This window comes from Podospora pseudocomata, assembly GCF_035222375.1.
Source record: "Podospora pseudocomata strain CBS 415.72m chromosome 2 map unlocalized CBS415.72m_2.2, whole genome shotgun sequence".
In the NCBI taxonomy this organism is placed as follows: domain Eukaryota; kingdom Fungi; phylum Ascomycota; class Sordariomycetes; order Sordariales; family Podosporaceae; genus Podospora; species Podospora pseudocomata.
This window is the reverse complement of record NW_026946366.1, coordinates 1,405,602-1,433,588: the sequence shown is the minus strand read 5'-3', so window position 1 is coordinate 1,433,588 and position 27,987 is coordinate 1,405,602. Positions and strand designations below refer to the sequence as shown.

Below are 27,987 nucleotides of genomic sequence, written 5' to 3'. Positions count from 1 at the left end.
TCTTTTTTTTTTTTTTTTTAAAAAAAAAGGGGCAATTCACTGTATCAATATTTTACCGGCCAGAGGCATTAATGTTGTTGCTGAGAACTCATTTCCTATTTGATATGCGTGACAAAAATGGAAACTCTGTTGTAGGTATCTAGAAAATGTTTAAAAAGCCCAAAATATACCTATGCGGCCACAGGCCCAGAATGTAAAAATGTGTGTGTGTGTCTGCAAATGAGAAAAAAAATGAACGTAAAAAATGTTGCCTTGTCTCCCGGGTATCCGCTTTCAACAGCCAAAATCCCTTCCCATAAGCCCATCATTAAACCCTCCCTACACTTAAACAATCGCTCCCGGTGCACCACTCCCCCCACTCCCCTGATACCGAGAATGATGCTGCCCACTCCCAGCCCTACTTACCGACCTCATAGGCCACAACTTCCCTCTTCTAGTTGAAGCACTATCCCTACTCGCAACCTTCTCCAGATGCTGATCAATACTCACCCCCGCCCGAGAGGCCCCATCCCCATTATTCTCCTCCTCCTCATCCTCCCTCGGCGACTGACTAATCGACGCCAGCCTCGTCACGGAATTATCCCTCTTCCGGCTGTGATACACATCCTGAAAATCCATCCCCGCCTCCACAACCGCGGCACGGCTGTTGGCCCTCCTCCTTGCTGCTGCGTTCGGGCTGGGAAGAGGCACGGCCGTGACTGGTTCGCCAGTAGTTCCAGGTGTGTTGTCAGGTCCATGATCCCGCTGGGAGTACCCAGGGGGTGGGATCGAAGCCCAATACATAGGCATGTCCCTCCCACCACCAGGCGCAACAAGACGAGGCGTCTCCAGACCCATGTCGTGCATCTGCCTCATGAGCTCGACGGCAAAACGGTTGTGGCGTGTGAGACGGAGGAGCTCGTTTTGGTAGTTGCTCTTGTGGAAAAAGATGATGTTCATGGTGATCGACGCAACCTCGTCAATGGTCTGAACTTCAGAGATAATCCTTGGGGCATAATCACGCTTGTTCTGGAGGCAAAATTCCAGCATTCTGGACTTGAGCTCCTCGATTTGGGCTTCTGTCGTGCCGAAGCGGAGCTTGAGATTGATCGGGTCGGCGAGACCTTGACTGCGGCGCTGGTTGAGGATGAAGAGGTTGTTGAGCAGCGAGTTGGGCGCCTGCACGACATGACCTTCCATTTTCTTGAACTCGGTGTAGAGAAGGGAGATCTCGATGACGTAGTAGTCATCACCTCGCATCATGGAGCCGGTGTTGCCGTAGATGGTGACGCGGTCACCGACGTCGAAGGGGTGTTTGACAAAGACGAAGATGATGGACTAGAATCCGTCAGCATACACGGTATCTTAAACGATTGCGGTTGAACATACCTGAAGAAATTCCTGAGCGGTGGCCTGAAGAAGCCACGACAAACCCAGTATAACCGTACCCGTCGAGGTGAGCGCTGCAGCGGCCGAGTTGGAGATGATGCTGATAAACACAATGATGACAATAACCGCAACAAGAAACATGAACACTTCGTCCAGCTTCTTGATGACAGAGTCCAGATCCTTCAAAGAGGCGGCAATCGCCTTCTTCTCCAGGTGGATCTCGTTGCAAACCATCTCAAGCTCCTCCATAGAAATGTCACCATTGAGATCTTTGTCAAAGACGTTGAAGCATAACTCAGCCTCCTCAGGAGTTGGGAATGCTGGCAGGAGATCATCTACCGTGATAGTGTTGTGGTCCGGACGAACAAAAGTACGGTAAAAGACGCGGGCGAGTGTGTAACTCGATGCTGTCTCTCGGAGCAGCTCCAACACAACTCTCTTGTGATTGTTCTTGGCAACCTTTCGCCCAGTAAAGTCGCCAGCCATGCGACTGGCAGCGTTGCCCACCTTGTTCCAAGCCTGACGGGCATTGGAATGGATGGCCTTCATCGGTGTTCGGCTCCCAGAAGAGTTGTTTCTGTCACTGTTGGGATCCCAGACCGGGTCTTGTTCTTCCAGCCGGGTTTTGGCGTACGAGTAAAGAGTGATAAGGCAGTCGATTTGCATCTGGTTTTCCCGAATGCGGTGCGAGTAGGTACGCAGGTGGAACGAAGCTGCGATCCACTGAATCAGAATCTTCTCGGCCACATTGAGCGTTGCCAGCACAAACAAGGCTATGATGATCTTGTAAAGAACATCGACCCAGGTGACATAAGGTATGCTGCCGTCATTGTCGGGATCATTAATGACTCGGTGATTCAATATAGGCTTGTATGACACCAAGACGGCCAGCATCCAAACGAAAAGGGCAGTCGGAAACTCCATTTGGCGTCCGATATCCCGCCACTTCTTGTGGTTGCTTGATCCGACGGTATCTGCAATGAAGGCAACGGTGGCAGGCATGATGGAGGTGAGAATGCGACCAGCCCATAGCGATAACCAGACCACCTCAAGCCAGATTCCAAACCAGAGCAGCTGAACACCTCCCTCACCACCAACTGGTTCGCTATTGCCGTCATAGGCAAACAAGTCCAAGAAGACTGGTATCAGAATGAGGATGCCGGCTGGGATGGCGTAGACAACGTAGCGAAGAACGCGAGGGAATCTCTTCAACGAAACCCAAAGTCGTGTAAGCCAGGTCGACTTTTTCTCCGGAGTCCTGGCGGTGATGGGAGCAGGCGTGGCTGAGTTGAAGGCATCTTCGACTTGGTCGGGACGCTCATGGTGACTTCGGTTTCTCGAACGGGCGTCGTTTTGTTGCTGATGAGAGACAATACGTTCGACACGGAGAAGCTCGAGGTCGTCGTTAAGTCTGTTGGCGACTTCTCTAGACTCGGCGGGACTGAGGGGTGCCGTTTCGGGAACCAAATGGTCGGGATCAAGAGTGCCCTTGGGCTTTTCACTGTTTGAGCTCATTTCTGAGTAAGACGGCATCTGAACACGAAGGGTCGGTCGTCCCTCTGAGCCCAGTTCGGGCATGCCCTCCTCCGAGGAGCGCATGATGGTGCATTGAGCGTGGATGAATGAAAGTATAAGGTCGGTTTCGGTGCTCTAATGCCCAGTCCATGGAAATCGAGTCAAAGAGAAAAGCTGGAAAACTGGGGATGTGGACAGACGGCTTGTATACTTCAAGGGTTTTCCACTCGGGGCTTCAAACAGTCCGACAGATCAACACAAGCGACCCACAGCAGTTGTGGGACGACGCCAACCAGGTCTTGTCATGGAATGGGAGGTAGTAGTGCTGGCTCCGTCGGTTGCGTATTGCCGCATGGCTGAACGCTTTCTTGGGTTCTACCGACGCCAACAGAGCCATTAGCCCAAGCCTTGATTGTCATCAACTGGGTTTCAACCCCACCAGCCGTGTTCAGCACTTCCAGGTGGCTTCCAGATACATTCATCTCATCTTGTCGATATCTGTCAATATCATGAAGCGATCTGTGGCCACCCAGGGGGAAACTCAGGGACCGTTGATCGGGGTGTCGTGGTTCCCTATGGTTGGGGTGGACCCTCCATCGTGTCTTGGCCGTCTGCAAGATGCCGGTTTCACAAGAAAATTTCATCTCTCCCGATGCATGGAAGAGGAGAAGATGGAGTTTTCGAACGCGTTGAATTGCAGTATTGGGACGAGGTGGGCCAGCGATCGTCCTGCCTGCCCCATCTTATCTCTTGGCGGTGACGTCAATTTGGTGGACCCTTCAGGCACCTCTGGCAGAGAGCCAGGGCCAAGTGTCCCCGCCCTTTTAACATTCTGTGCCTGCCACTGCCTGCCACTGCCTGCCAAAAGCTCATCTGAATTTATTGCATGATCATCTACGGAGTTATCCAGCTATCGATTATTTGACCTATCGTGGTATCAGTCTCAACACATGATCTTTCTATATTTTTGGGCCTATTTACTCACGTATTTCCCTCAAACAGCATCTTTCCTTCCTCCATGCTCCTACTCATGCGTGAGCGATGCTTGGCATCACATTGGAACCTCAGCAAGTGCGGGGAAGCCGAAATGCCGCACTCTTCTCAATACCAGTGCTTGATGAAGTACAGAGTAATAAGGGCAGGCCTCTTCAAAGCTCGATTCGGCTCAAGTTGAAAATATCGGCGTGAGTTGGCGCCAACAGAGAGCCAGCCTCAGCTCGATGCACTAGCACTGAGGCTGAATGCTTGGGTGGACAGCCAACCTGGGACTTTTGTTGGGCATGTTTGATCAATTTATGCCGGACTCCTAAGCCTCAGTCCCTTTCATTGGGCATCGTCCAGCCACCCCATGCTGTTAAGAGGAAAGCGTGCTGATATTCTGCTTGCTGGCACCAGGCCTGGAAGCGCGCACGGCGTCGAGTTCTCCCGCTAGGAATTTATTACTTACCGCTTACTGTCCCCTCTTACGCTTTTCTTTTCATCTACCTGACAAGTTGTCAGGCTCCCGTCTTTTTTTCTGCCTTCTCAGTCTTGAGACACCAAGATACACCATGGGTTTCTTCAGGTAGAGACAGCTCCCAAACGCCTTTTTGACAACCCTTCTCCTGCGGGGTTAACTCGGTACTGGCATCGGATCGAGCTATAGACAAGGCTCTGGCTGGGCGCACACCGATCATAAACACGCGATTTGAAGATCGAGTTGTATTCTCAACCAACGCGAAGACCATCATGTCTGCGCTTCCCGAGAATTGGGAGTGGGATTACGATGGAGAGAGTCAAAGATGGTTCTACCGCTACAAACCTACGGGGATTACCCAGTTTCATTTTCCCCAGCCTGGCGACGAGTTTCCCCAAAGCATAGACGATAGCGCCCCCATCGACTTGGAGCCCGAGGAAAGACTTGTGAGCCAGTTACAAGTCAAAAGGAGGAGTACCGTCGGCGAGAGGACCTCTACTGCGAAAGCAAAAAGCACCCTGGCAAAGGCTACGATTGCCGAGGACGAAGATGGTTCCAGCGCTCCTTGGTTCCAGCCTGATATCTTCATGTACATGGGACCGGGAGCTTACGATGACATAAGTCCACTGCAGGAAGATGAGGATGATCTACCGCCAAAGAAAGACTCTGAAACTGGCCAGACAAATCCTCCAAAGCCGACTTCAGCGCCAGTTCCAACTCGGTCGCCAGCTCCGCCACCGACCTCAGAGGTATCACCGCAGCAATCGAATATATCACCGGTTGTAAGCGCCGAAACTACTCCACTCGTTGTCCAAAGCCTCCCTGTCATCGAAAGCCCACCTGTTATCGAGAGCCCGCCTGTAACTCAGAGTCGGCCTTTGATCGAAAGTCACAATGTAATTGAGAGCCCGCCAGTCATAGCCCAACCTGCGCATGAAAGTCGACCTCCTGTTCAAAGCCCACCTGCTCGTACAACCCAAGAGATCGACAGTGTGCAAATTTCGGAAGTCCATGGAGAAAGTGCCCCTGTAGTTGACGCAATCCCGTTACTCGACAGTCGCCAGGTTGCATACACACCGGTTGGGTTCGTGGCCGAGCTTCCCAGCGAATTGACTGGGCAATGTCACGAGGATATAAACCCCACGCCGGTCGAATTGCCAGGCAACGACATCATGATGGATACTGGCCCGCCACTGATTTATGCCAACGCCTTTCCTCTGGCCCCTTCGGAGTTGCATTCGGAAGCGATACCCCCAAGTCGAATGCATCGATTAGGTAGCACAGAGCAAAAAACACTGTCGTCCGGATCTCCGAGCCTCGACAACCAGCAAGCATCTTCAGATCCTCACCGGCCTCCTCTCCGCCAGAACTCGATGCCTCAGCCGGCCCCGACCGCCACACAGCAGAATTCAGCAAGAGATCCGTATCAGGGACAATACCGGCCATGGAATCCAACCATCAACACCGTTGCCGAGGAAGCTCCCAGACAGGCTCCGGTCGGAGAAAATAAGAGACACTCGCTCGCAGGACCACCGCCATCCAATTGGAGACGGCCAGAGATTCCCGTCGCCTTGTCAGCGCCAATGGTTTCACCGAAGCAGCCAGTGGATGACGAAAGCACACCACCCGCCCCTGGATATGGATTGAGGCAAGAGAATACTTCCTCGCCTCCACAACCGGGCAACGCTTCAGGGCTCACTCATGTTCCGTCGGTTCTTCAGCCTGCCCGAGGACGCCCTGTGCTCACGAAATCCCGCCCCCAAAGCAAGAGTCCGCCGAGTCAAGGCCCACCGAGCCACAGCACAGACACCAATCAGAGGTACACGGCCTACAAACCTACCTCGTGGGATTTGCAGCGAGACATTGAGGAAACCGTTGAGATGTTGTCTAAAACAGGCTACGGCCAAGCAGCTGCCGATCCGGGAGGTCCAGATCGGCCTGCGTTTCCGAGAACAAGCACTGCCCCAGGCGACTCCATGACCGGCTCATACTACGCTATGCGCCCACAGATCCCTCCGTCAGCTCCTAGTGCGCCAAGCGCCCTGCAGAATGTTAAGTCCCAACCAGCTTTGTCTTATCATTACAACATCAGCGAGGCAAGTACGACCAGATCTCCGGATTTTGCTGCTCCCCTCCCGCCCTCAAGTCTCGATGTCCCGCAGCCCTTGAAGCTCACCCGTAAATCTCCTCCTCCTCCTTCTGATATCCAGAACCGTTTGCCAACCGTATCATCTACTCTTAGGCCCCCAGCACCACCTACCGAAGTTTACATAGTGTCCCGGGAGACCACACCAGTGCCATCAGACCACCAGATGGCATCCGTCCCTGCAATGAGCACGCCAGAAATACAGGCAACTAGGGTCCCGGATCCTGTCAGTCCACCGCAAACGCCGCCTTTGCCGTCGAAGCATGCAGCAACTACTCCCTCCGAGCCACCGTTTCCCAGTTTTTCTGCTCGAACTTATACGTGGGGCAAAGGACAACAAGCAGCCGAACCTGGCGATTTACTCGGTGTCACGGCACAGGCCTTGGCGAAGGTTCACTCGGGCCCCGTACCTGGTCAGATCTCATCGCCGGACACAACGAACGTTTACACTCTTGACAACACGCCGGTAATGCCAGCGCCACAGGGTCCTATCAGGGATGTTGGCACACCTCTACAGCATATTCTTCCGCGCGAATCATCGCGGAATCAGGACCATGGACAGTTTTCAAGTGCGGCCAACAAACGTCAATCTTTGCCCCCGACGACTAGGCCAACACCGTGGCAGGCTCAATACTTTCAGTCTGGTGCTGGAGAAAACTCGAATCTTCAACCTGGCCCTAACGATGGAGGGTATATGAATCCTCAGTCAACAACAAGACAAGCACCTAATTACAGCGGTGCTCGAGATTCATCTTCCCAAATTCCGAATCAGCACGGTCCGCCTCGACCACCAAAGATGCCTCTCACACCAAAATCACACAGCTCGAATCTTCGTACCCCTCCGCCATCTTTACCGCCGAAAGCACCAACATCAGGGACGCCTCCCGTGTCTAAAGCGACTCCATATGTTCTCCCAGCTGGTCATCATCCGCTCAGCTCCCACCCAGTGGATCTTTCACAAATCCCGCCTTCAGTATCACCAGCGCCGCCAAAATCAAATTGCCAAGTTCCGCCAGCTGGTGCTTCCCCGCCCTCGTCGACAAGTAATAACCGATACAGCATGTTTATCAGCCCTGATACAGATCTTTCCTCTCAACCACCGCCTACTACAAACAAACGCTGGTCCATTGTCGGATCACCACCGCAAATTACAAACCTACACACACACCCCAACACAGACGACCGTGTGCCCCCCGGCTTAGTACCCCAAAGAACAGCCTCTTTACGACGGACAACACCAACTCCAAACCGGTCTTCCCCAGCACCACCACCATCTCAACCGAAAAAATACACCACATTCACCCAACCCACATCTCCCCCATCAACAAACATGAACCCACCAGGAGCTCGAGCCCAGGCAGCACCACCGCCCCAACCACAGCAATTTATCCAACCGCAACGCATGTTCTCCCCCCCACCGCAGCAAGAACCACAAAAGAGCTCTTTCTTCAACATTGGGAAACTTTTTAGGAGTGATAGTCTGCGCAAAGGAGGTGGGGGGTCGAGCAGTCCGGGGATGAAACTACAAAAGAATACAAAACACGCCGGTGGTGGTGGTGGTGGCCAAATGCAGCAGGGCGGGCGAACACTGCAGATGACGGCGCATGTGCCACACCATCAGCAACCGGTTCAGCACTTGCATCAGAATTCTCAGCCGCCGTTGTACCAGCCGGGGAATTATCCGCCTTTTCCTTCGCAGGGTTTCAGCGGGGGGGGTAATAGCGGGGGGCCGTTTTTTGGTAGTGGTGGTGGTGGGTTTAGCGGGGGTGGAGGCCGGCCGTTTAGTATGGTTGTGGCGCCGAGTGGTACCGGTGTGGGAACAGTGATTAGGCCGCCGGGACAGATGCCGAGTAATAGTCGTGATGGGGCTAGGTGGGGGTATCAGTATCGTTAACGGGGAGGGGGGGGGTTGAGGGCGTGGTTGGGATTTGGGAGCCAGGTGTTATGGGAATGATGTATGGGTTATGAAGGGTTATGGATAGCTCATGAGAATGACTATGTACGGGTGAGATACCTTATGATAAGACAAGAATGACGATTTTATATGGAGTGGTTAGGGAGATTTTGGCATGCGCTCAAGGTGATGTTGCATGTGAACACTTCTGACTTCACTGGAACTTAATCCACTTTATAGAGATATACGCTGTGTGATGGGTAAGCAGAACTGCGGAGTCCAGTCGAAGCCACTCTGCAGCCATACGCTATTCAACACTTGAGCGGGGATTTGTATAGAGGTATAGAGTTTTAAGGTGTCTGTAGCTTCAGCTAGGTACTTGTAGCTGTGCTTTTTCTTTTGCTCCCTATTGCGTATATACTCGCACCAATCTTTGAAGGAGGAAACAAAGTAAATAGTGTATCTTTTATTTGTTTGACTGATAGCGTGCCCGGGGTTTCCAGTGGTTTTTGGTTTATTTTTCACTTAAATTATGGATGAGCGGATCTACACGACTGTTCGTTCATCTGGATAAAGGTGGTAGTGCTCGTAAATGAACGCATACCTGATGTCATGACAGCTGCGCTTGATCATCCGATGATAGTCAACCTGCTGGTCAAGCTGTGTCACGACGAGCTGGACAGCTCTACGGTTATGAGGTGGGATGGGACATGACTCGGAATGAGGGGGTTGTATACCTAGCTTTCTACATAAGGGGTTCGCATGCCCATCAGAAGCAAGCGCTTGAGTCTTTGACCTGTCCTGCTTCTGCCAATTCCATCCATATATTAATTCCATCTACCACATCCAGTTTATCACCTCCTCAAAATCTACCAACATGGGTTTCTTCGACTTCAGTTAGTGCCTCCCACTACCCTCACTTTGACACGGGCATGCTGATAATTGCAGTCGAGGCAAGAGACGCCCGCGACCAACTATACTCCACCGACGACCGCCCTTCCTCCAAACCCAACCTCGGCCACGAGATCCTCGGCGGCGCAGCAGCCTTTGAAGCGATGCACCTCTGGGAAAAGGAACAACGCCGCAAAGGCGAGCCAGTCTCCCACGGCTTTGCCAAGGAAGCGCTTGCTGCCATGGCGGGCGCGGAAGCCGACAAGCTATGGGAGAGGCACCATGGCCGGGATGGGGGGAATGAAAGAGACAGGGAGCGGGGGAGGGAGCATGCTAGGCGGCAGGTGGAGGAGCTGTATGATCAGCAGTATGGGGAGAGGGATGAGTGGAATCCGTGAGTGAATGGGTTGGTTGATATAAGGCCAGGGAGCTGTTTGCTAATGGGGAGGTAGGAACCATGAGATTCATGAGTCGATGAGATTTTCTGGGTATTGAGGGGTTGTTCCGGTTGTTGTGAGGTCATCATGTGGTGGGTTCCGAGGCCGGTGGTGATCGATCCGGGAGATTGGTGGTTGATGGCTGATGGTTTTCGGCGAGATGAAGCTAAGGGAAGGTTCCAGATGTGTGAGAGGGCGGAAAGGGCTGAAGCATAGGTACCGTAGTCCGATGGTGAAATCCCTCAATAGCACTCAACATCTTAGAAGGTGTGATATCTTTCTGATCCGGACCAAGCACCTCGATAGCGGCAGTGGGGGTCTCTGGAGCTGGTGGAGCTCCCCGCATTCTTGGCAAAAGCTTATTTTTGTCCCGACCGCCAAGGTGCATGAATTACCGGTGTAAAGTGAAAGGTAAATTACACCTTGTCGGAATTAATCGTGCGTCGCGAGAAAGTGTGGTTGCTTCTTTAATATTATATGATAGCTGAGACTATCCTAGTAAAAATGTATGTCAGCAGTTCTTACTTTGTGCCTGTCATTCATCAATAGTGTATGCTCTAGAGATGTCTCGACAAGTGTAATTTACGCTCCAATTCCGCCCCGCGCCCCACACCCCACTGAATTTTCACCAGCTGTTGTCCCTGAAACCTTTCCGCAGCTGCGAATCAATTTCATCACCTCAACATCTTCCAGCCCGCGAAAACGTTGCCCATCAGTCGCTATGGACGACACAATGGCACCCAAAACGCGCAGCCAGACGCCCAAGATCTCGCCTTTCTTGGAGCCAGGCAAAACCACCCAGGTCGAGTCACTGGCCATTCTCCAGCTCTCCCGCGACAACCTCCAACCAGTCTACCTCAAAGCCCCCTCCGGGAAACACGATGGGTACGCCGAGGGCGCTGTCGTCAACACCCGCTATGGCTCCTTTCCTCACTCGACCATGATTGGCGTGCCATGGGGCTCACAGATTCGCGCATCGAAAGTCGACACTGGCTCCCGAGGTCGCAACAATAAGAGGAAGCGTAATAAGAGCGATGATGACGGAAAGGAGGATTCGGCCACTGTTGCCGAGGAGAAAACCGAGCAAGAAAGTACGCCTGCCGAAGTCAATGACGACTCCGCCGCTGTCGCCAAAAAGATTGTCGCCGACGTCAGCGGCTTCATCCACATCCTCCCCCCAACCCCCGAAGTATGGACGAGCAGCTTGCCGCACCGAACGCAGGTTGTCTATACGCCAGATTACAGCTATGTTTTACACAGAATACGTGCCAGACCTGGCTCTGTGTTGATTGAGGCTGGTGCTGGCAGCGGCAGCTTCAGCCACGCCTCTGTACGAGCCGTCTACAATGGATATCCAAGTGAAGGAGAGCGCAAGGGCAAAGTCTACAGCTTTGAGTTCCATGAGCAACGCTTCCACAAGATGAATCAGGAGCTGAAGGAACACAACCTCAACAGCTTGGTCCACTTGACACATCGGGATGTCTACAACGGCGGCTTCTTGATTGATGGCAAGAGTCCCGAGGCCGAGGCCATCTTTCTCGATCTCCCAGCTCCTTGGGAGGCACTACATCACCTCTCCAGGCGGAACCCCAAGAACCCAGAAGACAAAGAGTGGGTTTCACCACTTAACCCAAAGAAGAGCGCCCACATCTGCACCTTTTCACCATGTATCGAGCAGGTCACCAAGACAGTTTCGGCAATGCGGCGCTTGGGTTGGGTCGATATCGACATGGTTGAGATTGCCAACAGAAAGTACCACACTTCCCGTGAACGTGTCGGTCTGAACCTCTCCATGGACCGCGGTGTCAACAATTCGGCTCGTGATGTCGATGAGGCTCTCTCTCGGCTGACTGAGATTGAAGCTCGGTTCCGGGAGCATGCCGCCAGGTCGAAAGAGTCGGATGACGAGGTGGACGGCGACGAGGATGACGGACTGATCAAGCGGCGTGAGAAGAAGGAACAGAAAGGCGGAAGGAAGCGCGGCGGCGAGAAGAAAGTCAAGATTGACCACAAACCTGACTCCCCAGAGAGTTTTGAGGCGCTGCCGTCAGGGGTGCCCATGTGGATGGAAGGCCGGCTGATCACCCGCGGCGAGCCTGAGATCAAGACACACACCTCGTATCTGGTGTTTGCCACGTTGCCGATCGAATGGACCGAAGAGAACGAGGCGGCGGCGGCGGCGGCCAGGCATCCCGTGATTGGAGAACAAAAGGTTATTGGTCTTGTTGATAAGGCGGCGAGGAAGCAGGAGAGGAGGGAGCAGCTGCAGAAGGCGACTGGCAACAGAAAGGCAAGACGGATGGAGAGAGCTGCGGAGTTGGCTGTGACAGCTGAGGAAGAGGTTGGCGTAGTGGTGCCATAGTAGTGTATGTTTGCAAGTATACCCGGAATAGAATTCGATGGTTTGGTAGCGGTAACAAGAAGGACCACGATGAGGCCATGCGATCTGCCATGTGATTTGACAACTGTGGCACTACTACTCCAAGAAATCGAGATGCTGCTGTTCCCCATTTACCCCAGGAAAGTCATCAAGCGTCGACGGGATCCATTTCTTAGCGGCTACCGAGGTGCCTTCTGCTGGGCATGTTGGCTTCTTTCCTCATCAGCGCCATCACGTGCCATGGTGCCCGGACCGATCCCATCGCCTGGCTCAACAACACGCCAATCGCCTCTCTGCTGTCAGACCTCGTTCTCAACTTGACAGCAAGCCATTTACGCCATCCATGACATCAAGATGCCTTTTAACCCCACATATCTCAGTCAACGGCCCGGCCGGATAGAGTTCCATATCTCTCGGTTGCCATCATCACGGAAAAGGCACGGTCGACAGGCTAATGATGTTATCACACACTTGATAACATGCTCAAGAAGATAAGCATTTGGATTGCTTGGTTCATCCACCGGGCATTGAACAACAGGAGCAAACGGTTCCTCGTGCTCCCTCGTATCAATCGGCCATCAACTCACTATATGGCCGTAGTCTCAACGGCCTTCACGAGTCAGCTAGCTGACTGCCTGCAAAAATCTTTTTCACTCAGATTACTTACTCGTACTCACCTCTTCACATCTCCTTTTTTGGTTTGGATCTTGGGTCTCACCTCCTGGCTTTCTTGTCTGAAATTTGAAATGCGTGGCCTTTCAGTTGCTAACATCGCCGATAAGACAGCTACTGGTCTATCCTGGTTGTCGATCAAGACAGAGGGCTGGACCATCTGGGACGAAGCAGGGACAACCAGCCAACCTCGACCGACATGGAAACCTGTATCAGTCGACAAGCTGTCCAAGAAGCCTCGGCCGCGATCTAGGGCAGCATCTCCCTCAAGCGTGCCCCCAGCATCCAAACGCAGCCTGCTCCAAATGTTTAGCCATTATGTCTGCGATGCCTGCCAAAGTTTGAGCCACACGAACATCAATCTCTCCGGGTTGGCACGCGGCATTGCCTTGTCAAAGATCTTGCACACCAAGCCTAGAATGCCATCTGCCACAGGCTCAGAGACCTGGCGTTGGGAAGTCCTCTGGCACGAAGTCAAGTCATTCGTCAACAACTACTGGGAGCGCTTCTTGGACTACATCGGGGCCAAGCTCTCTGGATTCAAATTCATGGCTCAGTCACTCCAGATCTCTATCGAGTTTCGAATGAAGTCTTGGCCAGCTTCCAGGCTCCGATCACTCGAGACCCTGCCGTACGAGCTTCCAGAGAAAATCCTCCGCTGCTTGGACTACATCGTGACCAATCTCTTTGGATTCGAATCCACGGCTCAGTCATTCCAGATCTCTGATAACGAGTTTCTCATCAAGCCCAGGGCAACTTCAACGCTCGGATCACTCGAGGCCCTGCCGTACGAGCTTCGAGATAATATCCTCCGCTGCATTCCCGACTTTGCCGACCTCATGTCTCTCGTGCAAGCATCACCCGTCTTTCTTCGAATGTATCTCGAGAACAAGAAGTCTCTGCTTGCTGGGCATCTCAAGATGTCGCTGGACACTGGCGTCATGACCGATGCCCTGGCTCTTCAGAAAGCTTCTACACTACGAGTTGACAAGTCTATCGATAGAGACAAAGTTCAAGAGCAGTTGAATAACTACAAGAATTTACGCGACCGTGATGGATCCACAATCGGGGAGCCCATTGACGGCTACAGCGAAGATGCTGTTCTCGGAATGTTCTTGTTTTGGCACACTTATGCTCGTCCACTGACTGTGCATTTTGCACGCCTCTTTCTTTGCAGGTTTGACCCCCAGCGGCCGCCCATCTTTACCCATCTGTCGCCCACGGAGAACACCCGTCTTTTGAGGGCACTCTACCGTTTTGAGCTCTACAGCTGCTTATTTGGCGGCGAGTCACGCCACTTGCAGCTCAACTACAAGGAGGAAGAGGTGCTTAAGCATTTCTTCTGTCTCTTCCGGCCGTGGGAGGTCGAAGAGATCTTCTCCGTGTACACCTTGGTCCATGACGAGATGACGACTCGCCTTCGGATGATGGAGAAGAACTTGTTTCATGGTGCGCTTCGAGTCATATCTGAGCAATTTCCTCCCTGTTTTGTGTTTCGCTGACTCCCGAGCAGCCGTCACAAATGAATTCGCCTTGGCTGGCGGTGCTGCTTCCTGGGGCCTACGAGGATTTGACTCGGCTCTGAGAGACGTTAACTTTTATAGCATGATCACGATACAACCAGGCAATCAGTGGACTCCGGGGTATGGATTCATGGAAAACGTCCTCGGCCAAGGTCCTCAGCGATTGAGACGTCGTAGTGGCATCACCGAGCACGACCTCGCCCAGGATAGGGGAGATTCTCTCCCTTATGTTGGTGAGTCAGAGAGCGAGCCTCCCTATGGTTGGGTCCTGGTGTGCAACGGGAAGTACCTCAATGCCTACGGGGGTGATGTGTGGAAGCCTAGCCCCCGTGACTGGGGATATGTCTTCTGGGATAGATGGCGCCTGATCGAATTCAAAGGTGATAGGAAGCTGAAGTCTACGTCATGGGTGCCTGGTGCTGGAGTTTGAGTAAGTGTGGGCAATGCCTATGCTTCATCCGCGTCGCTTCCATGTCGATCTCATCCCCCCTTTCCGAACCCTTCAAGTTACGTCAAAGCACCGATTCGCCTTTCTGCCCTTGTTTGTCAAACCTTGATCTTTTTATGACTTCCCCCCAGTGTTGTCCCTTTGCTGAAGTTGTCAGTAGTTTTAGGTACCACGATGGTCCACAGAGGCCATAAAACTACCATTCAGATTGACTGTATTACTACAGGAAGAAGTGTAAAGAAAAAAAGAAGAAAAAAGAAAAACAAGAAAAAAAAGAAAACAAAGTAAAGAAAAAGAAAAAAAAAGAAAAAAAAAGAAAAGAAAAAACACAAAAAAAGCCAAAGCCGACGCAAGATAAATGGAAGAGTGGCCGGCCACTGCCAAAAGACAGAAACACTATATTATTGCTACATGTGAGTTCCACTTACGTGAAATCCCTGTGGTCTCCTACTCATCGTAAGCAGTGTACTTATTTTCCGTGATACGCGATGTTTTCACTCTTCATTGAAGATGGAGCAAAAGGGGGCAAAAAGGTTCTGGGGTTTTTGGTTGAGAGGTACCATATATCTCGGTGCCCTAAAAGTGCAAGGCGCAAAAAGGGTTTGAAGTTTTTGTTTGAGGCAAATCATGGGTCTTGGTGCGATACACAAATGCACGTAAGCGGAATCTTCACTTCTTTCTACACGAAATAAGAACTACAGAAAAAAAGGAGAAATTACCAGCACCACCTTGAAGGTGCTATCTTGTTGTCCCGCCACAAACCGCACAAAGGTACGCCTCTCTCCACAACGAACGAACCCCTTGGGCTGAAGGTACGCAAGCTACTGGAATATAGAGAGACTCGGAGCGCACAGCCGGAAGAACACAGGGGACCGAAATGTCAAGCCACTCGTCATCGGTTCAGTTCATCTCCCACCACCCGCCACCCCCTCCACATGGCTGTACCAGACCGTGGAATGGCTTCATCTTCTTATCCTCGGGAACATACCACATGTCAGCCACTCAAGGCCGCTAAACACACGATGGCTGACGCACAATCGAGATGATCGTGAAGCTTGAATCTTGGTGAGAACCCCCTTTTTGATGAGCTCGGTTGCCCCACCAACGCGGGCTAAAGCTCAACATCGAAGCTACCGAAAAATTTCCTCAACAACATTGTTCTTAGCTTTCGTACCAGACTCAACAGATACTCACGTCATTTTTGGGAATGAGAAAAGCGAAAAAGAAGGCGTGAGTCTGAGGGTATACAGAAAAGGTTAGGCAAAAGAAACCGATCCGCCCAGGGGTCGAACCTGGAACCTCCTGATTACTTGATCCTGGGAAGGAATCGTAGTCAGACGCGCTGCCATTACGCCAGCGGACCTATTAGAGGTAATTGTTGAATTTTGGCAAGGGAAGTTGGAATTATACTGGTGTGTTATTCGTAATGCCGATTTTTTTGTTTGTTCACATCCGTCCTCAGGTTTATTCTTTTTTTCTTCTTTCATTGTAGTTAGACAGCTCAATTGGTTGGAAACAACAGACATTTCTTTTTTTTTCCCCATGAAATGCAAAGCGGCGAGAAGAAACTCAGGAATAGAAATCAGGATTGGCATAAAGTATATAGAACCTAGTGGCTAAGGTATCAAGCCAAGTTGTTGTTAAATCGTCCACGAACTTCGCCATCCCGTAACTCATCAATCCACCTCTTTAGTTCCCATGACCATGACTTTCCATGCGCTTCTTCCAATGCCATTACCATACCTTTCCCTTGCTCTCCCTATTATGGCTCCCTGACCCAATTAAAACCACCTGTCCCGCTTCGCCAACACTCCCTCAATAAACCCTCTCCCATCACCCCTGAATCACCCCATCCTAACCCCCTAAAATCAACCTCTCATCTGCCCCTGCCCCTGCCCCTGCCCCTGTCCCCCATAACAACCCCCATTCCCCTCCCCCCTCCCCAACATCGCATACATCTCCCTATTCCTCCTCCTTATCTCCTCCCCAGCACGCAACCTCTCCCTCCTCTTAGCAGCCATAGTCCCATTATTTGCAAAAGGCGTCACCTCCGGCGACCCTGAACGCCGGTTCTCCTTCTTGATACTAGCGCGCCTGTTGTTTTTACCCCCCTTGCGACGACGGGGTTTGGCGTCGGGCTCAGACTCGGTGTCCTCCTCGTCAGACTCGTACTCGGAGCCGCTCTCTTGCTTGATCTTGGTGGACTCCTCCATCTTACGGATGGCTTCTGCTTCGTCAAACTCGGGGGTTTCTTCCTCGTCATTGTCGGAGGTTTCATCGGTGTCATCGCTCATGTCAGCGTCGTTGTTGTCCGACTCGATGCTCTCCCTGATGGGACTGCCGTCGGCGGCTTCTTCAGCCTCGCGGGCTTCGCGAGCTTCACGGGCTGCCTTGCGCGCTGCCTTGCGGGCATCACGGCGCTTCTTGCGGATGGCGACGAGGCGTTCGTCGCGCTCCCGGACTTGCTCTTCGTTGGCTTCTAGGATGGGAGTTAGCTACTGATCTTCTGAGGGGGGTGAACTATTGAAGACACACCCAAATTGCAATACCGGTTGGGAAACCGGCCAGCAGCAACAGTCGGGCGTCTATGACAGGCGCTCTGCCAGTAATGCTCGACTGTCTCACGTCAGCCCCACTCCCCATAACCAATATGCTTCAACCTAAAAAGACTTACACATTGCGAGTCCTGTGTAATTCCTACGGTCAGGCTCCCCTTCCTTCAGGTACTTCTCCCTCATCCTCTTCCTCATCTCGGAGGCAACCCAATTCCACTCATGCTCCTCGTTATTCTCGATATCATCACCACAGCGCTTCTTGGTGAACGGGACGAGTTTCTTCCAGAAGAGGAACTCCTCTTCTCGGATCCAGGCTTTGCCGCCTTTGCCTACGGTGCTGGGTGGGGGCATGGTGATGTGATCTGTGGGGATGTCAGTTGTATGCATACTTGAGGTGTAAGATGGGGGTGAAGAGGCCTGTGAAGAGTGTGGAAGGGTGTTGTTTCGAAATCTGGATGCCTTGAACCGTGGTGAATAGGCATTTGAATGGGTGTTATAGGCGTCCAAAATCTAATGATAGGCGTGATAGATATAATTCGAGGCGTCAAAAAGATAACTTGAGGCGACCGGAAGATAATCCAAGGCGTCCAGAGATTTCGTCCAGGCGTCCATTGGTGGTGTGATGGGTGTTTTGAGGGCTAGGAGGGGTGTGAAGGGCTAATGATAGGTCTTTGGGGGGCAATTGAAGGTGAGGTGTTCAAAGAGTAGAATCATGGGTCAAAGACGTGATTGGGGACGTGTACGACGTAGCTGGTGGGCCCCCAGAAAGCCTTTGAGGGGTATAAGAGTGAGGGTAGGGCTTGAAAGTCTTCACTTACAGGTACCAAAAGAGAATTGGTTGCTGGATGGACGCTTTTCAAGCTGGCGGTGACTTTGTAGCTGCTAAGAATCCGGATGGCAGTCAAAGTCTTGATCGTTAATCTAAAAAGAGAAAAACAGCCAGGGAGAGGGAAGAGGAAGCTATTTATACCCGGGGATGGCCAGCACAGTGTTCCCTTGGGTATATTCACAGTCGCCGACCACCTCCACAGCCTCGCGGTGAATGTCTTCATCTGAAGTCGCATTGCTCCTCCTCGAACCAATGAAACCCAGCTCCAATGTCATCCGATGTCTGTTTGCTATTGTCGACGAGAGCTGAAATTTGACAAGAGGTCACTGGGAGCAGGGTCACGGGCTGGCCTTTCATGTAAGCCACCCCTATCTCCGCTTCTGGCCATTGCTATCTGGCAGGAAGCTGACAATCTGGTCTTGAGAGTGGATATGACGTCGAAAAAGACAACAATGCGGTCTCTATCGCTCTCTGCCGTCCTGGAGCAGCGTTTGCAGAGTGGGATGGACCACGTGAAGCTTTCCCTTGCGGCCGGAGCAGGATGGGGGTCTTCTTGACCGGCATCATTAATCACTCTTAGTCTCTATCATACGGCCGCGGAGCCTTTGTGACTTTGTTCGTTCGATTCAATCTTTGTGGGGGATTCGGCGGCACCCCGCTCATGAGCAAACAAGTCTGCCGATTACGAATTACCAGCACTTGCTGGGGAATTTGAGTGCTCTAAGCAAATGGAAACTTGCTCACCGATCTCGGTCAAGCTCCCACGCTATCTCAGCGACTGTGCGACCGAGGTTGGGAGTTTTTTTACCGGTGAATATCAACTTAGAGCAACTGTTCATTATGTCTAAAGGTGAACCATCACTTGCAGCCAACGCCCTCTTTCATTGACCTAAACACAAGAAGCACAGAGCGGATAAATTGTCTTCGAAGGCGGTCGGACGCAAAGAAAAGTGTTCATAAAGACAAGTGATGAGTGATATCTTTCTAGACTTTTAATCAGACCGGCGACGCTTGATGATTTCATACTGCTTCCTAAATTTCTGACAGATACCCACCATCGCGGTCTCAAATATTTATACGAAAGGGCAACACGTCTAGCCAACTGACATTGTCATTCCACCAAGGTCAGGTGGCCCAAGTCTTAACATGGATCCTTGAAAAACTCGGCCTTCAACTCACATCACTCCCCGCACGTGAATGAAAAGCATGCCGTCTCTGCGATACACCGGAGAGGCCATTAATGCTTCCAGCTGAGAGAGAGCTCGCTATTGTATCTGATGACTGGAGTCCTCCTCACGTGCAAGTTCACGAGGAGTGCAGCACAACCCTTGTGAGCCGCCTGCCTTTCTGGACGCATGACTGTGAGTCTTCGAGACTGTGAAGTCACATCACAAAGAGCATATCTTACTGCCCTGTTTACTAAGGTAGTTTCAAGGTCAATCTGGACGGAACTCGAGACATTCAGACCCCAGGTGATCTTGCATGTAAGAGACCATCTACAAGATGAATAACTCCATGGGAAATAGCAATGTGGGGACGTTACCGGTTTTATAACGGAATATAAAACGTGAAAAACGAAAGGAGCTTGCAAGGCAGACTGGCTTTCAGCAAGAAATAGAGAGCGTACTGGAAAGATTGTGCCGATGGGCGATAATACAGCTATTTCGAGTCCTCTAGCATGATAGGGAACACTCGCCAGGGGCGTATACACTGTTCTAGAACCCTCGATTATCACCGTGGAATGGGGGTGACAAGTCACTATGGTTGGAGTCACTGGCTCAAGCATCACATATCATGACCTATCAAGCAAGCAAGCCATCGAGGTACTGAATAATATTACATGATGTTTGTACAAAGAGATCAAGCTCCAGTAAACCCTATTCATCCAACCCCATCATTGAACATCCCCCTCGAGAGGACTCAAGGACACTGTGTTCAGCGGTGATAAACCTCCAGAGCCCAGCCAATCAGCAGTCAATCACCATGTTACACAGGTAGAATGTATGTGCCCATTGCTATCCCATCAGGTAAGCAAGCATTTTGTCCATTTCCTCCGACGGGCCGGGTTATTGCCATCTGGCGGGCCATGGCCCAGCATGTTCAGGAGAACCCAATGGCTTCAAGTATTCCAGTTATTGGCCATTGTCGGTAAACGTCTCCCAGGCAATGCGTGTCTTGGGTGTGAGTTGGAAACTGTGGCTTTCTGAAGCAAATTCTCAGAACCCTTCGAGTTGAGCGTGATCTGACGATTTGGGAAGACGGTGCGGTTCACTCGAAAGGACTTGAGGGATCAGGCGCCGTGTAACCTCGGGCGATGAGCCATGGAGCTAGCCTTCTTTCCATCCTAGAGAACTGCAAGCACGGTGAGCTCCCATTCCCAACTCATTTCCCTGCGCAAAAACTTACCACGCTCTTCTCCGACAGAGGAACAACGCCGTCCTCGACCCAGACTCCCCAACTTCCCATCATGTTGGCCAGCATAATGTCTGTGGACAAACGATCTCCGACAACGGCGATCTGACTTGGGCTGGTCACTCCTGTCTCGGGATGCTTGCGGAAATAGGACATGATTTCATCGCCACACCCGGGCTTCTTGGTCTGATGTGGAAGAACGACAACGCCGGTAGCCTTCTCAACGGCAGCGGCGAGCTTTCCATCACGGTCATAACTCTGGGCTCCAGAAGTGTTGGAGACAATCAGGAGACGGCGACCTGGGTAGGCAGCTCGCAATGCCTCAAAACGTTGCTGTACAATATTTTAACATTTTTCTACACGTGAGGCACTGAACAATTAGGAGGGATACCTTGTACTGGTCGTAGACCTCATTATGCTCCGGATAAGCAAAGCAGTCATCCTTGTCCAAGACCACCGCCTTGATATCAACCTTCTCTCTCTGTCCCGCAAACGCCTTGTCGAGCGGTATTGGAAGGTCGGCAAAGGTGGCTACCGTTGCCTGGGGAAGACATAATGACGGCTTCGCCAGCAGTTTAAATATGTTTAGTGAGGCAGATAAGTTGAGATTCATGTTAAAAAATGTCGAGAGGGCGGTTCTTAGAGGTTATAGCAAATACGTCACTGAGAGTCCGTGCAAAGAACCCCTGGGATGCTACAGAGGGGGAGCTCGGGCCACATCAAAAGTCGCGTCAATTGAACCCTGGGCGCGTCTCCGTTAAACTACCACCAAAGGAATACCATCCATCACATATCCCCAACAACAAAAAATGCCCCCAAAAAAGACCACAAATCAGAAAGCTGCCGCTAGGGTACCCCGAAAACGACCAGCAACTACCGATCCTTACGAAATCCCAGAAGAAGACGAAATTGAGCCACCGAAACGACAACGTCATGCCGCCACAGCAGCCGCTGACACAGACGATGCCACCGTCAGTACGCCCTCAGTCTCGAGGCTGAAGAAAACAGTAGCGACACCAATAAAACTCAATGGTCTCAACGGGATAGACACACCAAGCAGGAAGAATAACGCAGACAGATCCGCCAGACGGAAAAGCGCCAGGGCCCTCGTCGACCGTGTGATAAGCGGCGCCATCAGCGACGATGAAGCCGAAGAAGGGGACATAGCAAGAGAAATCTACGAATCCAGCGAAGACGAAGAAGACGAAGAAGGAGAAGAAGAGAATCTAAACGGAGAAACCGAACCGACAACAACACCCTCCAAATTCGCCCCCGGCCGAAAACGCAAAACCACCACAACCAGAACCCGAAAACGCTCCCCAACACCCCCCCGCGATCTCCCCCCTCACGAGCAATACTTCTTCCAAAACAAACCCGGGCTCTCCAAAACCTCCAACAACACCCTCTCCTCCCTCCAACTCCTCACCCACGACGAATACTTCTCCCTCTCCCGCGACCTCTCGTCCGCCAACCCCCACAGAACCGACATCACCCACCTCGCCTCCCTCCACGTATCCTCCTTCCCCCAATGGGCCTTTGAACTCTCCCAGTCCTTCTCCCTCTGCCTCTACGGCTACGGCTCCAAACGTCAAATTCTCCACAAATTCGCTACATACCTCTCCTCACACCCCCCTTGCTCCTTGGGTCAAGCCAACAAAATCGTCATAGTGAACGGTTACACCCCCTCCATCACCATCAGAGAACTCCTCTGCTCCCTCGCCTCAGCAGTATCCTCCCCAACAACCACCCTCCCGGGTATCCTCTCCCATCTAACAACCCACCCAAAAACAACCTTGACCATCCTCCTAAACTCTGTCTCCTCCCCCCATCTCCGCAAGGGGTCCTTTCAGTCGATAATCTCCACCCTTGCCTCTCACGCACAAGTCTACCTCTGCTGCACAACCGACTCCCCTGATTTTGCCCTACTATGGGACTCGGCAGTCAGCACAAACTTTCGGTTTCTCTACCATGACTGCACCACTTTTTGTTCGTACTCCCCCTCTGAAATGGAGGTTGTCGACTCGGTGCATGAACTCTTGGGTCGGAAGACTCGACGGGTGGGGGGGAAGGAGGGAGTGGCGTTTGTGTTGAGGTCGCTGCCGGAGAATGCAAAGAGCTTGTTTAGACTGCTGGTTGGGGAGGTTTTATGTGCGGATGAGGGTGATGGTCAGGGTCAGGGGCAAGGAGAGGAGATGAGCGTGGAGTATAGGATGGTGTATAACAAGGCGGTGGAGGAGTTTATCTGTAGTAGTGAGATGGCGTTTAGGACGTTGTTGAAGGAGTACGTACTTTATGCTGAGATGAAATCGGGTGTGATATGCTGACAAGAGAAAACAAAAAAAATAGGTTTCACGATCATCAGATTATTACTAGTCACAAGGACGCGTTGGGGACGGAGCTGTTGAGTTTGCCGTTTCGGAAGGAGGAGTTGGAGGGGATATTGGAGGAGTTGACGACTTGATTTTTTGTATGGTGTGGGACGTTGCTGCAGTAGTGTTTGGGGTGTTGCTGTGTACAAGTGTAATAGCTCTTTTGGGAGTGGGATTGTGGATAGGCTGGACATGGCATGGGATATTGTATAGAGACCCACGAGGGTTACGAAAGACGAACCAGAATCACTATGAGTAGTTTACACAAAAACAAGCGGCTACTGGACCTAGGAAGCGAAAAGGAGAGGGCAAAGGTTCAGCTAGTCCAGGGACAGATGGGAGGCTGTCTGGCAGAGTTGTCAAATAGAAGAACAAAAATGGAAAACAGGGAACTGGATATTCATAACTATTCATCATGTGCACATGTCAAATACCAGCTATCGTAACCAGAACTATCCCAGTCATGTACGGATACAAAACCATCCGATATCAAGTCTATCAAACATCACGATCATCACCTTCCACAAGAACACAAGACTCTTACACGTATTCAGACCTCATTTTCTTTCACAAGTCATGAGACACATCAAAACATCACACACATTACACACAATCACAACTAGTTGGTGTAAAAAATGGATTGTAATTTGGACTCCATTATACATAGACGATTTGTCTTGTCTCGAGCCTCCGAGCGGGAACAGCCGCCACTGTCCGAGTAGAATTCAGATTCGTGCCAATCCCCCTTTTAGCCTTCCGCAAAATCCCAGGCGCTCCTTGCGCACAATGTCCGTTGCGCTTCGTGCCCGATGTCTTTTTTGCGACCGGCCGTGCCAATGCCAAACGCTCTGAATAGAGGAGAGCCACAAGTATTGTTGTAGCCCTCATCCGTCGTCAGAGTTCCATCTTCAAAGGGGTATCAAATGCTCCATTAACCTGCTCCCAGTCCTCAAACTGCCGAAAAAAATGGAATTCTAATCTTTTGAAAGGTCCCGTTTTTGTTGTTGTAAGACCCATCTCCTGCCGGTACCGTTGCTGAAACCGGCCAGAGAAAAAGAACCGAGAAATCCACTTTTGTCTATGTGTGATGGTCGTCAAGTGAAGAAATTAAAAAACAGAAAATCGAAAAGGCCAGCGGCGCCCATGCCTCCCATCTCTAATGTGAACTTCGTGCCCTGCCGGAAATGCAAGGCAAGAGCAGGAAAATGATGACTAGATTACACCAGCCGAAAACCGAAACCGCATATGTATGCCGCGTGTGGCATGTGAATGCACTCGCGGTCGAGTTGTCGACTTCCGAATAATGTGGTCTAAAAGGGTATCAAATCGTCGAACGTGTGGTTCTGTGTCGAGTAGGGAAAGCCCGATCTCCATCGTCAAACTCGAAAAAACCATCGGACTCGATCCCTGCCGGGTTGCGAAAGAATGAAAGTCATGATCGCCGCATAACAATTCCATGTGCCAAACGATAAAGAACAAAACAAAAGCGAGACAGAATCCTTGGTAAACCATGCAGTGCTGAACGATGCAGTGCCGGATGCCAATGATGTAAAAGTGGGTGTTGAGATGATTCGCGACGTGAAGTGGTATATTTACCACCACGACTGACCACCACCGCCGCCAGGGTTGCCATAGCCGCCGCCACCGCTGTAACCACCACCGCCGCCGCCGCTGCCATAACCACCGCCGCCAAAGCCTCCGCTGGGGGGAGCACCGCCGTAGCCACCACCGCCGCCGCCGAAGCCGCCGCCGCCAGAGCTGTGTCCACCAAAACCACCGCCGCCATAACCACCACCACCGCCACCGCTGAAACCACCGCCCTTGCGGAAATCGGTGTTGCCGCCACGGCCACGACCGCGACCGCCACCACCACGGCCGCCACGTCCACCGCCGAAGGAAGACTCGCGAGCAATGGTCTCGAGGAAGCCGGGAACCTCCTGGTTGGCCTCCTTGAGAAGCTCGAGGAGCTCGCGGACGACACCACGGTTGCCACGGTTGAAGAAAGCAGTAGCAATACCGGTGTTGCCAGCACGGCCGGTACGACCGATACGATGAACGTAGTCATCAATGTCGGTGGGGAGATCGTAGTTGATAACGTGGGTGACGTTGGGAATATCCAAACCACGGGCAGCAACAGCAGTGGCGACCAAGATAGGGCACTTGCCATTGCGGAAAAGCTCGAGGGCACGCTCACGCTCACGCTGGGTACGATCACCGTGAATCGAGGTGGCGGGGAAGTTCTGGTTGATCAAGAAATCCGAAAGGGAGTCGGCCATGCGCTTGGTCTCAACAAAGATAAGGGTGAGACCACCGGCGTGGGTGTGAAGGATATCAAGAAGGACGGAGCGCTTGTCAACATCCTCAACGTACTCGACCTTCTGGGTGATGTTCTCTGAAGTAGAACCAACACGACCGACAGACAAGAAGACGTAGTCGTTCAAGAAGTCCTGAGCGAGCATCTGGATGTCGCGGGGGAAGGTGGCCGAAAACATGAGAGTTTGGCGTTGGCCGGTAGGAGGCATGTCCTCACCCTGGACGATGCGGCGAATTTGGGGCTCGAAACCCATGTCAAGCATGCGATCGGCCTCGTCAAGGACAAGATACTTGATGTTGCAGAGGGAGATGCGACCACGCTCTATGAGGTCGACCAATCTGCCGGGGGTAGCAACAAGAAGATCGCACCCGCGCTCGATTTGGCGAAGCTGAGAGCCTATATCGGCACCACCGTAGACAACGCAAGGGCGGACCCACGAACGGTAGGCGAACTTGCGGGACTCATCGTAGATCTGAGAGACCAACTCACGGGTGGGGGCCAAGATGAGGGCAGTGGGGTAAGCCTTGCGCTGGCGGTAACCACCGCCGCCGCCACCCTGGGCAGGAATGGGGGAAGGACCCTGAACGAAGGACTGGTGAAGGATGGGGAACAAGAAACCACCAGTCTTGCCGGAACCTGTCTGGGCGCAAGCCATCAAATCACGACCGCCAATGACGATGGGGATCGAGTACTTCTGGACAGGGGTAGGGATCTTGTAGCGAGCAAGCTCGATGTTGCTCAAGAGATGCTTGTCCAGAGGGGGGTGGGAGAAGGTCAAGACGGGCTCAGGGACATCATGGCCGGAAGGAGTGACCGGGATGTCGTCGTACTTCTCAAAGTTGATGCCAGTGTGCTGCTTGCTCGGGTCATCAGCAGTGCCGAAGAGCTCACGCTCGACGCGCGGGTCGGGGTTGCCAATGATGTGCTGGCCATCGCTCCAGCGACCCTCCCCGCGGCCGACAGGACCGCCGCCGCCGCCCATGTTACCGCCGACATTGGAGCGTCCACCGCCGTAGGCGTTGCGGTTGAAGCCACCCTGACGGTTGCCCCAAGACTGCTGCTGAGGGGGAGGGGCAGACTCGTAAGAAGCAGCGCCGCCAGGAGTGGGACCAAAGTTGGTGTTGGCACGAGCATCGAAGCTGTTGTTGCTGGACAAATCAGGTTAGTATTCACGGTTTGCAACACAGGTGATGGCAAGCGATGTCTGAAACTTACCCAGCCCAGGCACTGTTGTTGAGCCCGTTCATGGCACCAGGAGCAGGTCCGTTGTTCATGGCAGGAGCGGGAGCATTAGCCCCAATCTTGCCGCGAAGGTGAGGAGGAATGTAAGAGCGACCGCCGGGGTGCTGACCAGCGAGCTGAGCCGCCGCGGGAGCCTGATCGAGGGACAGGTTGCCCATGCCGCCGCTGAGTTGATCGGCCATATTTGCTGAGGTTTTTCAGTCGGTAGGCGAATAAAAAGTCGGGATTATTTCCTGATCGTTGGGCTCAGACGAACACGATTGTTCAAATGAGAGTAGTGAGGAAAAATCAAAGTCGAAAAGACGAAGAAGTCGAGAGAATATTGGTTGGGCTCAGAGAAAGCGCGAAATTAAGTGGTTTCCTGCGACTTTTCGAGGTGGCTCGCGTGGCTCGTAACAACCAGGTATTACGAAGAGAGGGAGCGTGTGTGATGCTTCCTATGCGATCCTTTTCAAAGTACCTGCAAAAACAGATCCTTAAAAAGAAAAAAAAGGAAAGACAATTCCAAAGGGAAAAGCACAGTGAGATGAGATGCGGGATGGATTAGAGAAATCCAGAGATGGGTGGGGGAGGAAAAGGGTAAGATTTTTCAGGAGAGGAGAAAAGTGAGGGACCCGAGAAAGAAAAGAGTTTTGGATCCTATGCTGGGGGACCCACTTTGTGCCACTCACGCCCGCAGCAGCCAGCAACCACCCACAGGTTGCCCCCAACCTGGCACTGCTACCCACTCAGCGCCTTCCCCTTCTGCCAGTTAGCGAATTGCTAAGCAATCGCTTGGTGGGGCAAGATGATCCAACCCTTAAGCCGACGATGTCTTCTTCTACTGATTAGATAGGTTGCTACTTGTGTTCCGGTGGCAACATACGTCACATAGAGGGTTCCGGCTTAAGTTGGTGACTGTCAATCCCTTCTTGTCTTGCGCAAAGGTATCTCTAATTTCCACAAAGTCTGTTCTCGTCAACATCATCAGACGACGGCTGGACAGGGCTTCTAAGTGGGCAGTGGTGGGATCCTGTTGGACATGCCGAGTGGCTGTCACGGCTGTTTGGCCTTCCCTCAGAGAGTCAGACACCAAACATGCCTCCCATCTCTCTCCTTTCAACGCAGGAACCCGCCGGCGGACAGTTGTCTCTTGAGTCAGTTGGAAGTGTCTGGCACCTCTGGCACGCACCCGACCAAACAGCATGCGGGGCCCTTTCGGGAACGGGGCAACAGATCAGGAGCAACCCCTTCCCTGATGCCATCAGCCATCGGCCATCATTACACTAACAGAGGGTTACGATGAGTGACTTGGGGGCATTCGTGCAACCCGGCCTCACCGCCTCACTCAGAAAAGTCGAAGGCTTCTTTGAGCGCGGGGAAGGTGCTTTGGATTGGCTCTTCACCCTCTCACCGCCCTATCGGCCAGAAATGGTGCCAAACCAAGTCTGCAGCGTGTCAAACCGTCTGTTATGGTTGGGTGTGCCCCCACTCTGCTTGTCTTGCAGAGGACTGTGGGAATAGAGCAAACACGGGTCAAAATAGGAGATTTCCTCA

At 52.2% G+C, this 27,987-nt stretch overlaps 10 protein-coding genes and 1 non-coding gene across 11 annotated transcripts; 5 read left to right on the top strand and 6 right to left on the bottom strand.

The window, feature by feature from the left end:
* Nucleotides 1–11: 11 nt before the first annotated feature.
* Nucleotides 12–2,967, bottom strand: QC762_208870 (uncharacterized protein; the record flags this gene model as incomplete). The annotated part of the gene is made up of 2 exons (XM_062887793.1): nucleotides 12–1,317; nucleotides 1,369–2,967. The coding sequence occupies 2 exons, from the start codon at nucleotides 2,965–2,967 to the stop codon at nucleotides 325–327; spliced, it is 2,592 nt and encodes an 863-aa protein (XP_062745948.1). The 3' UTR covers nucleotides 12–324.
* Nucleotides 2,968–3,118: 151 nt separating this feature from the next.
* On the bottom strand, nucleotides 3,119–4,181 carry QC762_0041100 (uncharacterized protein; the record flags this gene model as incomplete). Its single annotated transcript, XM_062883363.1, has 3 exons — nucleotides 3,869–4,181; nucleotides 3,323–3,809; nucleotides 3,119–3,258 (listed from the first exon to the last, which is right to left on the bottom strand). Exons 2-3 carry the CDS (start codon nucleotides 3,525–3,527, stop codon nucleotides 3,119–3,121), a joined length of 345 nt encoding a protein of 114 aa, XP_062745947.1. The 5' UTR covers nucleotides 3,528–3,809; nucleotides 3,869–4,181.
* A 430-nt stretch (nucleotides 4,182–4,611) lies between these two features.
* Nucleotides 4,612–8,379, top strand: QC762_208880 (uncharacterized protein; the record flags this gene model as incomplete). The annotated part of the gene is made up of 1 exon (XM_062887794.1): nucleotides 4,612–8,379. One exon carries the CDS (start codon nucleotides 4,612–4,614, stop codon nucleotides 8,377–8,379), a length of 3,768 nt encoding a protein of 1,255 aa, XP_062745946.1.
* Nucleotides 8,380–9,110: 731 nt separating this feature from the next.
* Nucleotides 9,111–9,765, top strand: QC762_208890 (uncharacterized protein; the record flags this gene model as incomplete). Its single annotated transcript, XM_062887795.1, has 3 exons — nucleotides 9,111–9,275; nucleotides 9,328–9,664; nucleotides 9,723–9,765. The coding sequence occupies exons 1-3, from the start codon at nucleotides 9,257–9,259 to the stop codon at nucleotides 9,763–9,765; spliced, it is 399 nt and encodes a 132-aa protein (XP_062745945.1). The 5' UTR covers nucleotides 9,111–9,256.
* Nucleotides 9,766–10,428: 663 nt separating this feature from the next.
* On the top strand, nucleotides 10,429–12,069 carry TRM61 (tRNA (adenine-N(1)-)-methyltransferase catalytic subunit trm61; the record flags this gene model as incomplete). The annotated part of the gene is made up of 1 exon (XM_062887796.1): nucleotides 10,429–12,069. One exon carries the CDS (start codon nucleotides 10,429–10,431, stop codon nucleotides 12,067–12,069), a length of 1,641 nt encoding a protein of 546 aa, XP_062745944.1.
* Nucleotides 12,070–12,566: 497 nt separating this feature from the next.
* QC762_208910 (uncharacterized protein) lies at nucleotides 12,567–15,877 on the top strand (the record flags this gene model as incomplete). Its single annotated transcript, XM_062887797.1, has 5 exons — nucleotides 12,567–14,208; nucleotides 14,273–14,712; nucleotides 14,888–14,992; nucleotides 15,021–15,143; nucleotides 15,195–15,877. 2 exons carry the CDS (start codon nucleotides 12,567–12,569, stop codon nucleotides 14,710–14,712), a joined length of 2,082 nt encoding a protein of 693 aa, XP_062745943.1. The 3' UTR covers nucleotides 14,888–14,992; nucleotides 15,021–15,143; nucleotides 15,195–15,877.
* Nucleotides 15,878–16,001: 124 nt separating this feature from the next.
* On the bottom strand, nucleotides 16,002–16,093 carry QC762_0041050. Its single transcript has one exon. It is a non-coding gene; the product is annotated as a tRNA-Arg (tRNA).
* A 505-nt stretch (nucleotides 16,094–16,598) lies between these two features.
* On the bottom strand, nucleotides 16,599–18,530 carry QC762_208925 (uncharacterized protein; the record flags this gene model as incomplete). The annotated part of the gene is made up of 4 exons (XM_062887799.1): nucleotides 18,104–18,530; nucleotides 17,405–17,647; nucleotides 17,266–17,346; nucleotides 16,599–17,209 (listed from the first exon to the last, which is right to left on the bottom strand). Exons 2-4 carry the CDS (start codon nucleotides 17,634–17,636, stop codon nucleotides 16,599–16,601), a joined length of 924 nt encoding a protein of 307 aa, XP_062745942.1. The 5' UTR covers nucleotides 17,637–17,647; nucleotides 18,104–18,530.
* A 1,361-nt stretch (nucleotides 18,531–19,891) lies between these two features.
* On the bottom strand, nucleotides 19,892–21,207 carry QC762_208920 (uncharacterized protein). Its single transcript, XM_062887798.1, has 3 exons — nucleotides 20,918–21,207; nucleotides 20,521–20,859; nucleotides 19,892–20,466 (listed from the first exon to the last, which is right to left on the bottom strand). Exons 1-3 carry the CDS (start codon nucleotides 21,137–21,139, stop codon nucleotides 20,383–20,385), a joined length of 645 nt encoding a protein of 214 aa, XP_062745941.1. The 5' UTR covers nucleotides 21,140–21,207; the 3' UTR covers nucleotides 19,892–20,382.
* Nucleotides 21,208–21,289: 82 nt separating this feature from the next.
* On the top strand, nucleotides 21,290–23,292 carry ORC2 (Origin recognition complex subunit 2). The gene is made up of 2 exons (XM_062887800.1): nucleotides 21,290–22,807; nucleotides 22,873–23,292. The coding sequence occupies exons 1-2, from the start codon at nucleotides 21,336–21,338 to the stop codon at nucleotides 22,985–22,987; spliced, it is 1,587 nt and encodes a 528-aa protein (XP_062745940.1). The 5' UTR covers nucleotides 21,290–21,335; the 3' UTR covers nucleotides 22,988–23,292.
* A 146-nt stretch (nucleotides 23,293–23,438) lies between these two features.
* Nucleotides 23,439–27,386, bottom strand: DED1 (DEAD-box ATP-dependent RNA helicase). The gene is made up of 4 exons (XM_062883362.1): nucleotides 27,317–27,386; nucleotides 27,249–27,265; nucleotides 26,425–27,192; nucleotides 23,439–26,357 (listed from the first exon to the last, which is right to left on the bottom strand). The coding sequence occupies exons 3-4, from the start codon at nucleotides 26,631–26,633 to the stop codon at nucleotides 24,488–24,490; spliced, it is 2,079 nt and encodes a 692-aa protein (XP_062745939.1). The 5' UTR covers nucleotides 26,634–27,192; nucleotides 27,249–27,265; nucleotides 27,317–27,386; the 3' UTR covers nucleotides 23,439–24,487.
* Between the last annotated feature and the right edge of the window lie 601 nt (nucleotides 27,387–27,987).

Coding starts and splice junctions, on each gene's coding strand:
- DED1 (XM_062883362.1), bottom strand. CDS start 26,633: ATGGCCGATCAACTCAGCGGCGGCATGGGCAACCTGTCCCTCGATCAG. Junction 26,358..26,424: donor AACAACAGTGCCTGGGCTGG/GTAAGTTTCAGA, acceptor TGATTTGTCCAG/CAACAACAGCTTCGATGCTC.
- QC762_208920 (XM_062887798.1), bottom strand. CDS start 21,139: ATGAATCTCAACTTATCTGCCTCACTAAACATATTTAAACTGCTGGCG. Junction 20,860..20,917: donor AGGTCTACGACCAGTACAAG/GTATCCCTCCTA, acceptor AATATTGTACAG/CAACGTTTTGAGGCATTGCG. Junction 20,467..20,520: donor CTCTGTCGGAGAAGAGCGTG/GTAAGTTTTTGC, acceptor CCGTGCTTGCAG/TTCTCTAGGATGGAAAGAAG.
- ORC2 (XM_062887800.1), top strand. CDS start 21,336: ATGCCCCCAAAAAAGACCACAAATCAGAAAGCTGCCGCTAGGGTACCC. Junction 22,808..22,872: donor TTTAGGACGTTGTTGAAGGA/GTACGTACTTTA, acceptor CAAAAAAAATAG/GTTTCACGATCATCAGATTA.